The following is a 10,395-nucleotide window of genomic DNA, read 5'->3' on the forward strand; positions in this document are numbered from 1 at the left end:
GGGTATGATAGGTAGCTTACTCTATTTGACAGCCAGCAGACCAGACATTATGTTTATTGTCTGTCTCTGTGCTCGATTTCAATTGGATCCAAAGGAGTCTCACCTATCTGCAGTCAAGAAGATCTTTAAGTACTTAAGAGGAACCCAAAGTCGGGACTATGGTATGAAAGATCTACTGCCTTCACTCTCATTGGATATTCAGATGCAGACTTTGCTGGATGTAGAGTGGATAGGAAAAGCACTAGTGGGACTTGTCAATTCTTGGGAAAATCACTTGTTTCATGGTTTAGTAAGAAACAGAATTCAGTAGCTCTATCCACAACAGAATGTGGCAGCTGGAGCTTGCTGTGTGCAAGTCCTATGGATGAAAAGCACATTGATGGACTATGGAATTAAAATAGAAAATATTCTCATCCAATGTGACAATACTAGTGCTATAAGCTTGACAAAGAACCCCATACAACACTGAAGAACCGAATATATTGAGATTAGGTCCAATTCATTAGAGATCACTCACAAAAATAAGATATTTGCTTAAAATATATCAACACTGAGGAACAATTGGCTGATATCTTTACAAAACCCCTAAGTGATGATAGAATATGTTATATCCAAAGTGCCTTGAACATTTGGAGTGCGGATCAAGCCAAAGAAATTGCCAAATAAATACTTTGTGCCTTTCACCAGCTTATCTATATAGTATACATATATCATCTTTGTTTGGTAGTATCTGCATGAATGAGATGTCAAACATTAATCTTAAAAATCACTCAATTGGTACTCTTAGCCTTCTTAGTTCTCTAAGATGGAGAGGTACCTTCACCTTAATTAAAAATACCTAACAATTTGACAATATGTCAACATGTCGATCATGAACAGGTATATGTGCATTACTTGGCTACATATTTTTAATACCATAAGCATTGATTTAGGGGGAGCACCTAACTCAATCTTCATTCACTTCTAATTACTATACTTTTTAGTTCACCCTTTCTGTCGATGACAAAAGGGGGATAAGTTTGAAATTGATTATCTATTCAATTGCCTATATGCACTATATGCCTTTAATTGTTATCATTTATCATTGTGCATATATTGAGGGGGAGTTCCTGCATTCACTTGCATATTATGTCACTCCACACACACCTCATAATCAATTTTGTTTGTCATCATAAAAAATGGGGAGATTGTAAGCCCAAGGGTCTACTCTCCTATCTTGTTTTGATGATTCAAAACATAATTGATTATGTTCTTGAATACTAATCAATTTGCCTTGAAGTGTTGTGTTAAGATAGGTTAATCATTGAAGGAACCAACACACCACATGGTCATGCTTGAAGATGTACCACACAAGAGTCAAAGGAGCTAAGTGGAGCTCACATCATCTCTCAAGCAAGCATACACAAAATGGAAGATCAATTGAAGACCAAGACTAAAGAGAAGTTGAAGGTTACATAGATTTCATTGTACATCTTTTCTCTTTAGATTTCTAAGTCAAGGCAAGGTTTTTCAAAAGAGTTTTCAAAAACACCTAAGAACTTAAATGGTTTAGTGAATGGTTATGTGGTGGACCAACATGTTGGGACCCTCATAAACATTCCAAAATTATCATAGGAATTGAGTTCCAAAAGCCCAAAATCAATAAGCAATAAAAACATAAAAATCTGCTTATTTTTTGGCTTCTCGGAACTCCGAGATTTTTCTCGGAGCTCCGAGCTCGGAACTCCGAGAGTTCCCTCGGAACTCCGAGAAATGGTCCAGTAGTATTTTTCACCTCTGGTCATTTTCTCGGAACTCCGAGAAATGGTCCAGTAGAATTTTTCCATTTTCTGACCGTTCTCTCAGAACTCCGAGAAATTGTCTCGGAACTCCGAGAATGGTTCTCGGAACTCCGAGAACGTCGCGACAGCTCAAAATATAGCCGTTGGCTTTTGAATTAAAATTGGTTTTTGATTTCTTTAACCCTAAACGGTCATATTTTGTCAAGAGGCTATATATACTCCTTCAAGAGGATTATTTTTCTCTCTTGAATATTTGGAAAAACCTCCTTAAGCATTCAAACAAACTTGCAACCCATTTGAGCTTAAGAATTTGTTTTCTCCCCAAACTTGCCTTGCACTTGCAAATCTTTTGAGTTTGGATTTAGGGCTTTCAACTTGCAACCTACTTTGGAGAAGAATTCAAGGGACTACAACGTGCATCAAGCTTTCAACAGAAGCCAAGCTATTCATCTTCTTTTCTTGTAAAGGTGGCTAGGGCATCCTATCTTAATACCCTAGGGAGTATCGCTTAGAACTCGGCGAAGAAGGAGAGTCGGTGTAAAGGGGTCAAGGGCATCCTCATTTAATATCCCTTGGATGTGTAATCGCTTCGGAGCCGGGCATCGTGGAGGTCTCGCATAGTGGAAATCCTTAAGGACGATCTTAAGAAGAGTGGAGTAGGGCTTTCCCCGAACCACTATATATCGGTGTGTTCTTTCTTTTTCTTGCACTTTCATTCTTGATTTTGGTTTGGCATTTCATTTTGTTTTGATCTCATTTGAACTAACCAAAATCTAATCAAGAGAAGAAAATTCAAATTAGGTTCAATTCTTAAATTTAAAAAAGCATAATTTAGTGTTAAAACCAATTCACCCCCCCTCTTGTTTATTTCAGTATTGTATTCCCCAAAGGTTCAGGCTGAGGGCTGCGATAGAGGGAGATAGGGCTTGCAACGACAGCACTGACGTTTGTATATCTGATGAGTCGTTAAGAGCCGAGCTCAGGTTCCCTTTGCATCCATTCTTCGTCGTAGTCCTTCGATATTACAGCCTGGCTCCGGCTCAGGTCGCACCGAACTCATGGAGGACGCTGGTCGGGTTCATATACTTCGTCCAGGATCGGCTCCAAAGGAGCTTGTCCATACCGCTGTTTCGGATGTGTGCGCACCTGAAGAGGCATAAGGATGGAGGTTGGATTTACATCAGCCAACGCCCTGGGGTGAAAATGATTACTGGCATTCCATCCTCCATACACCTATGGAAGAACAGGTTCTTCTATGTCGAGGACGATGAGTCCACTGAGTCCTCGCCGGTTTCTTTGAAGTTGGACAGCTCAGGTACACTTGCGCTGAGCCGTAAGCCGCTCTTGGAGGGCGAGGATATGAGAACATTTGCTCTAGTCTGTGAGGAGTTGCATCGGGACGGCCTGATTCATTGTGCGGACTTTTTTAGGGAAGAGGTCTTGGTCAGACTTGGCATTAATACTGCGACCCCGACACGTATGTTGCTAGTCTTGCTTTTGAGCTCCTCTTTTCTTTCTCTGTCTCTGACCGATTTTTGTTTGTCCAGTTGAATTTCAGAAATGCAGACGCAGTCCCAGCTGGAGAAGGTGAGGCAAGGGGCCTTCGGCAGGGGCCAGGGCGAGAAAAGGAAAGCCCCAGAGATTTCAAGTCCCGCGCCGGCTAAGGGCTCACCGCCCCCCAAGGGCATGCCCACAGTAAAGCTGGTCGGCTCCTACGGCCGGGGGGGCGGGGACCTCTAAGTCAGGGGACGCAACTACCGGAGCCCGTCCCACCCACGCGAGGTCTGGGGACAACGTCTTCCGGCCTAACTGGGCCGTTCAGAAGAGCAACACCGGCCTGGGCGACAGCCGTGTAGCTATGGAGATCGTCACCAAGGGCTTACTGAATCAAGACCAGCTTCGGGTATTGAATGAGCCTCCAGATGCGGCCGTTGAAGCCATTTTATCCTCCCTTTATCAGATCGGATTGTACTATCATGACTTCTGCGAGAAGAGTCAGAAGTTCTCTACCGCCATCACTCAGTCGGAGGAGGATAACGGCAAACTGATGCAGGAGGCTGCCAAGCTCCATAGGTCCATCGGGGAGAGGGACGAGGAGATAAAGAGGCTCAAGGCCGAGATGGCCTCCCAGAAGCAGAAGGCCACCGAAGTCCGTAACGCACAGAGGGAGAGAGCCCGTGGCAGAGGCCGAGCAGAGGAAAGAGGACGAACTCATCAGTTTGTCCACCGACTCATACAAATTGGGATTCATGGATTGCCTTGAGCAGGTTAAGAGATTCAACCCGAATGTCGCTTTGACGGGCATCGTCCTTCCTGATCCGCCGGTGGCCAGGGAAGATGACGAACAGGACGCCTCTGCAGCAGCTGACGCCCCGGGGGATGGGGTTCATCGGGTGTCTTGAGCTTACCCCTTTTTCCTTTTTGGCACCGTTTCAAAATTCTCTTTGTAATGGCCCTTAAGGCCCTACTTTTTGTAATGGCCCTTAGAGGCCCAACTTTTTGTAATGGCCCTTAGAGGCCAACCTTTTTATGAATATAAGTTACATTTTGCGGTCTACTGTCTCCGCTTGGGCGCCTTCATCAGGTTTTTCTGTTTACTGTCTCCGCTGTCTACTGTCTCCGCTTATTTTAATGCCCGGGCCCGTTCCTGACCATGAATGCGAGCCGGGGCGAACCAAGCAGCGAGTACCCAAGTTTTGGTGAACTGGGTTTCTGAGCAGGTTTGGTTTTTCTGCCCGGACCCGTTCCTGACCAGGAGTGCGCTCCCGGTCCTTGTGGAGAAGAGCCGGGGCGAACCAAGCAACGAGTACCCAAATTTTGGTGAACTGGGTTTCTGAGCAGGTTTGGTTTTCTTCTGCCCGGGCCCGTTCCTGACCAGGAGTGCGGTCCCAGTCTTTTTTGGAGACGATCCGGGGCGAACCAAGCAGCGAGTACCCAAGTTGTGGTGAACTAGGTTTCTGAGCAGGTTTGGTTTTTCTGCCCATGCCCGTTCCTGACCAGGAGTGCGCTCCCGGTCTTTGTGGAGACGAGCCGGGGCGAATCAACCAGCGAGTACCCAAGTTTTGGTGAGCTGGGTTTCTGAGCAGGTTTGATTTTTTCTGCCCGGACCGATTCCTGACCAGGAGTGCGCTCCCGGTCTTTGTGGAGACGAGCCGGGGCGAACCAAGCAGCGAGTACCCAAGTTTTGGTGAACTGGGTTTCTGAGCAGGTTTGGTTTTTCTACCCGGGCCCGTTCCTGACCAGGAGTGCGCTCCCGGTCTTTGTGGAGACGAGCCGGGGCGAACCATGCAGCGAGTATCCAAGTCTTGGTGAACTCGGTTTCTGAGCAGGTTTGGTTTTTTCTGCCCGGACCCGTTCCTGACCAGGAGTGCACTCCTGGTCTTTGTGGAGACGAGCCGGGGCGAACCAAGCAGCGAGTACCCAAGTTTTGGTGAACTGGGTTTCTGAGCAGGTTTGGTTTTTTCTGCTCGGGCCCGTTCCTGACCAGGAGTGCGCTCCCGGTCTTTTTGGAGATGAGCCGGGGCGAACCAAACAACGAGTACCCAAGTTTTGGTGAACTGGGTTTCTGAAGCGGAGTGCTCGGAGATTTGCAAAGAAACAGTATCATTTATCATTCACATTCTGAATCTTACAACGGTATTTGCTTTCGCGCCAAGCGGCCAGCTATTGATAGTATTTTTGGAGGTTCTTCGAATTCCAGGCGTGGGGTAGTAGGTGCTCCCCAAGTGTTTCCAGCTTGTAACTCCCTGGGCGAATTAACTCTTTCACTTGTACGGCCCCTCCCAGGTCGGGGAGAGTTTGCCTACCTTCTTCGGTTGGGAGATAGCAGTCTTTCTCTGGACTAGATCCCTTGCTCGGAATTCTCTTGGGCGTATCTTCAGGTCGTGATAGTTGGACACTTTCTGTTTGTAGGCCGCGACCCTGATTCGGGATTCTTCCTGGGCTTCTTCCAGCTAGTCGAGGTTTGCGCGGAGCCCATCTCCATTGAACTGCTCATTCAAGTTGATGACTCTGGGAGACGGGACGCCAACATTGACGGGTATTACGACCTCAATTCTGAAGGACAAGTTGAATGGCGATTCCCCCGTCGCGGTGCGCTAGGTGGTACGATACGCCCATAGGACGTGATAAAGTTCGTCTACCCATCAGCCTGCCTTCTCATCCAGCCTCTTTTTGATCAACTGGAGTAAGATTCTGTTCGTTACTTCAGTTTGCCCATTCCTCTGAGGGTGCGCTACAGAAGTGAATCTTTGTTCGATCTTCAGGTCAGAGCAGAATCTTCGAAAGTTCTGGCAGTCGAACTGTCTGCCGTTGTCCGTTATCAAGACGCGAAGTATTCCGAATCTGCAAACGACTGACTTGCAGAAGAAATTCTGCACGTTTTGTTCCGTGATCTGGGCTAGAGGTTCAGCCTCCACCGACTTGGTAAAATAGTCAATGGCCACCACGACGAACTCACGTCTTCCAAAGGCTGCGGGAAAAGGGCCCAAGATGTCCACCCCCCATACTGCGAAAGGAAGTGGGCTGATGATTGGGGCCATGGATACAGCCGGTTGATGGATGGTGGGAGAGAACTTTTGGCATCTCTCACACCTTTTGGCCAAGTCTAGAGCGTCTTGCCTCAAGGTTGGCCAGTACAGGCCTCTCAGCAGTACTTTGATGGCCAAGGCCTTGCCCCCCAGGTGTTCTTCGCAAATCCCTTCGTGCGTCTCTTACAGAGTGTATGCGGCGTTGCTTGGCTAGAGGCATTTTAGGTACAGAAGGGTGTACGACCTTTTGTACAGACTCTCACCATGTAGGGAAAACCAGGCTGCTCCCTGTATCACTTTGCGGGCTTTCTTCTTTGCCTCGGGAAGCTTCCCGCTACGCAGGTACACAATGATTTTGTCCATCCAGCACGGCTCGTTACTTGCATCACTTCCCCGACCCCAGTTTCGATACTAGATTTCTTCAGAAATTCCATACATATATTCTCAAGAGTGATGTAACCGGATGCTGCTAGTTTAGACAGCGCATCTGCTTTTGCATTTTCAGTTCTAGGGATTCTGATGACCTCGAAGTTTTTGAACTTGCTGGACAGTTGACGGACTTTAGAAAGATACTTGATCATGCGCTCGTCGCGGGCCTCATAGACTCCTTGGATCTGGTTTGCGACCAGCTGGGAGTCGCAATACGCCTTCAGCCTTCAGGCGCTGGTTGGGGCTGCTAGGTTCATTCCGGCGATGAGAGCCTCATATTCTGCCTCATTATTGGATGCGCGGAATCTGAACCTTAGTGCGTAATCCAGAACAAAGTTGTCGGGCCCAGTGAGAATCAAACTAGCTCCACAACCAGCTTTGTTTGAAGATCCGTACACATATACTTCCCAGAGAGGTTCGTTGGACGATGGACTCTGTTCTGCCGGTACATGGATGTTTTATGTTCTTACTGTTCGTTCCCTAGTTGTAGTTACCTTCTCTACAACCGGGGTTTGGACAACTTCGGATTCGATGCTTTGCTGGCGGATGGTGCACTTGGGCTTTTATCGCCGGCCTAAGCAGGTACTGGATATCAAATTCGCTCAGCTCCACGGCCCATTTCACAAGTCGCCCTGAGGTGTTTGGTCTGTGGAGAACCTGTCTGAGCAGCTTATCGGTCAGGACCTTTATTGTGTGGGCTTGAAAATACGGCCTCAGTTTTCTGGCCGTCATGATCAGAGCGTATGCCAATTTCTGGACCTGCTGGTACTTGATCTGAGCGTCGTGGAGGACCTTGCTGACATAGTAGATCGGTTTCTGCTGGTTGTGCTCTTCTCGGATTAGCACAGCTGCTAGTGCCAGGGGGCTTACGGATAAGTACAAAAGCAGCTCCTCCCCCGACTCTGGCTTTATCAACAGCGGTGGAGAGGACAAATACTGTTTTAACTCTTCGAATACCACTTGGCACTCCTGTGTCCAGGGTGCTGTTTTAATTCCTTTGACAGCATTGACGAAAGGCAGGCATCTCTCTGCGGACTTTGAGATGAAGCGCCCCAGTGCGGCTACCATCCCGGTTAGCCACTGTACTTCTCTAATGGTCTTTGGTGGAGTGAGCTCCACCACGACTTTGATATTTTCCAGATTGGCCTCTATCCCTCTTTGGCTGACCATGAATCCTAAGAATTTTCCCGAACTGACACCGAAGGTGCACTTGGTGGGGTTGAGCTTCATGTTATGCTCCCTTAGGACTTGGAATGTCTCTTTCAGGTCGGAGACATGATCTTGTGCACTTCAGGTTTTAACCAGCATGTCATCCACATAGACTTCCATGTTACGGCCGATCTGTTTCTCGAAGAGCTTGTTCACAAGCCTCTGATATGTGGCCCCGGCATTGTTTAGGCCGAAAGGCATGACACTGTAACAATACGTCCCCTGATATGTTATAAAGGAAGTCTTTGGTATATCTGATTCACACATTCTGATTTGGTTGTACCCGGAGAAGGCGTCCATGAAGCTCAGTAGTTCGTGACCTGCGATGGCATCAATGAGCTGGTCGATTTTTGGGAGCGGGTAGCTGTCCTTGGGACAAGCTTTGTTTAGATCGGTGAAATCAACACAGGTCCTCCACTTCCCATTGGCTTTCTTTACCAGGACCATGCTTGCCAGCCAGTCCGAAAATTGGATTTCTCGAATGAAGTCAGCCCTTAAGAGCCTCTCCACTTCCTCCTTGATCACCTGCCGCCTTTTCAGGGCAAAATGTCTCATTTTTTGTTTCACCGGCCTGCAGGTGGGATCGACACCGAGTCTGTGCGTGCTGACTGCCGGATCTATGCCGGGCATGTCTGCGGGAGCCCATGCGAAGACGTCTGCATTGCCTCGAAGAAACTGGGTGAGGTTTTGCCGGGTGCTATTGTCCAGGGAGGAGCCGATTTGGATGACCTTCTCGCCGTCGCCTTCGAACAGAGGAACAGGGATGAGGTCTTCAACGGGTTCATTCACTTGGGCTTCATCTCTTAGATCGAGAAGCTCAATCGACAACGATTCTGATGCATTTTTTTCCCTAAGCGCCATGGCATAGCATTCCCTGGATTGAGGCTGATTTCCTTTGACTTCTTTCACACCATTTGGAGTTATGAACTTTATTTTCTGATGATAAGCGGAGGCAACAGCACGGATGAGATTCTGGCCGGGTCGTCCTAAGATAGCGTTGTAGACCGATGTGGCCCTCACTACCAGGAAGTTGACCATTGCGAAAGCTCGGCAGCGTGGTCCTCCGACGAGGACTGGGAGTTCAATATGTCCTTCCACTTGAACAATTTCTCCCGAGAAACCGAACAAATCAGATTTCGCCAGCTTCAAGCGGTCGTCTCCTATCATCATCTATTTGAATGCGTGATAGTAGAGGATGTCGGCCGAACTCCCGTTGTCGATGAGGATTTTCTTCAAGTCCCAGTTCGCGACTAGCATGGTCATGACTAGGGCGTCGTCATGGGGGAGTATCAAGTTGTCGAGGTCCACGTCCGAGAAGGAAATTGAAATCCAAGTAGAGACTTTGTTTGGCAACCTAGAGGGGGGGTGAATAGGATGTTTATAAAACTTTTGCCTCTTATAAACTTTTTCTAAATTTCACCCTAGTTTTATCCCTTGGTTAATTAAGTTGAATTAGTTAAGCTTAACCAATTTTCACAAATGTATATAAGCTTAAAAACCCTTGTTTAAATAACCAACTTAATTAAGAGATTTAGTGGGCTAATTAGCAATGTAAAGATATTCACGTTGGATGGCAATGCTAACTCACTCAATTCTAAATAATAAGACAAGCACAAATAAGAGAGTGAGAGAGGGAGTGAGAAATCGAGAAATACCAACGCAAGCGACACAAGGATTTATAGTGGTTCGGCCAACGGCCTACTCCACTCTACTCAAGGTCGCACTTAAGGATTTCCACTATTGAGACCTCCACGACGCCCGGCTCCAAGGCTTTTACACTCCAAGAGAATTAAATGAAGATGCCCTTCCACCTTTACAATGACTCTCCTTCTCCGCCGAGTTCTAAGCGCTTCACCCAAGGGAATTAAAAACAACGGATGCCCTTGCCACCGATCGAATAAAGAAGAAGAAGAAGTATTAGCCTCTTACTAGGCTTGATTACAAGTTGTAGCACCAAGGATGCTCTCAAAGATAAACAAGTTTAAACCTAACCAATCTCAAGTGGATTTTCCCAAAGTCAAGGCACAATGAAGGATTGGTGAGAGATTAACCCAAAAAAATGATTCACAAATGGATTTCTAGGGTTTATTAGAGTTGGACAATGTTCCTCTAGTGTTTTGGACCCTTGAATGGGTATATATAAAGTCCCAACTCCATGTGACCGTTTGGGGGGTAAAACAGTCAAAACTGGGTCAAAAAATCAACTAGCCATTGCACCCCAACGGCTATATTTTTTTGCAGAAAAACATTTCTCAGAGTTCCGAGCAAATTCTCGGAGTTTCGATAATTCAAACAGAGCTTTTATTTTTAGAACCTGGAGCATTTCTCGGAGCTCCGAGAATGTTCTCGGAGTTCCGAGACTGGTTTCCAGCAAACAGTGTCGAACTTGTAAAATTCATATCTCCCTCATTTCTCGTCGGATTTTGACGTTCCTATACTCTACGGAT

The 10,395-nt window shown here is 46.9% G+C and overlaps 1 protein-coding gene across 1 annotated transcript; it reads right to left on the reverse strand.

Moving 5' to 3' along the window:
• Window positions 1-8,029: 8,029 nt before the first annotated feature.
• LOC143886932 (uncharacterized) lies at window positions 8,030-9,115 on the reverse strand. The gene is made up of 2 exons (XM_077391102.1): window positions 8,387-9,115; window positions 8,030-8,170 (listed from the first exon to the last, which is right to left on the reverse strand). Exons 1-2 carry the CDS (start codon window positions 9,113-9,115, stop codon window positions 8,030-8,032), a joined length of 870 nt encoding a protein of 289 aa, XP_077247217.1.
• Between the last annotated feature and the right edge of the window lie 1,280 nt (window positions 9,116-10,395).

The sequence above is a fragment of the Tasmannia lanceolata genome, unplaced genomic scaffold (genome assembly GCF_043159265.1).
Source record: "Tasmannia lanceolata isolate RefF3 unplaced genomic scaffold, GAP_Taslan_0.1 ptg000011l, whole genome shotgun sequence".
In the NCBI taxonomy this organism is placed as follows: Eukaryota; Viridiplantae; Streptophyta; class Magnoliopsida; order Canellales; family Winteraceae; genus Tasmannia; species Tasmannia lanceolata.

What these genes read in the sequence shown, in the direction of transcription:
- LOC143886932 (XM_077391102.1), bottom strand. Translation starts at nt 9,115, where the DNA reads ATGATAGGAGACGACCGCTTGAAGCTGGCGAAATCTGATTTGTTCGGT. An exon ending in GGCTGGCAAGCATGGTCCTG is followed by an intron (nt 8,171 to 8,386) that starts GTAAAGAAAGCC and finishes ATAACATATCAG; the next exon opens with GGGACGTATTGTTACAGTGT.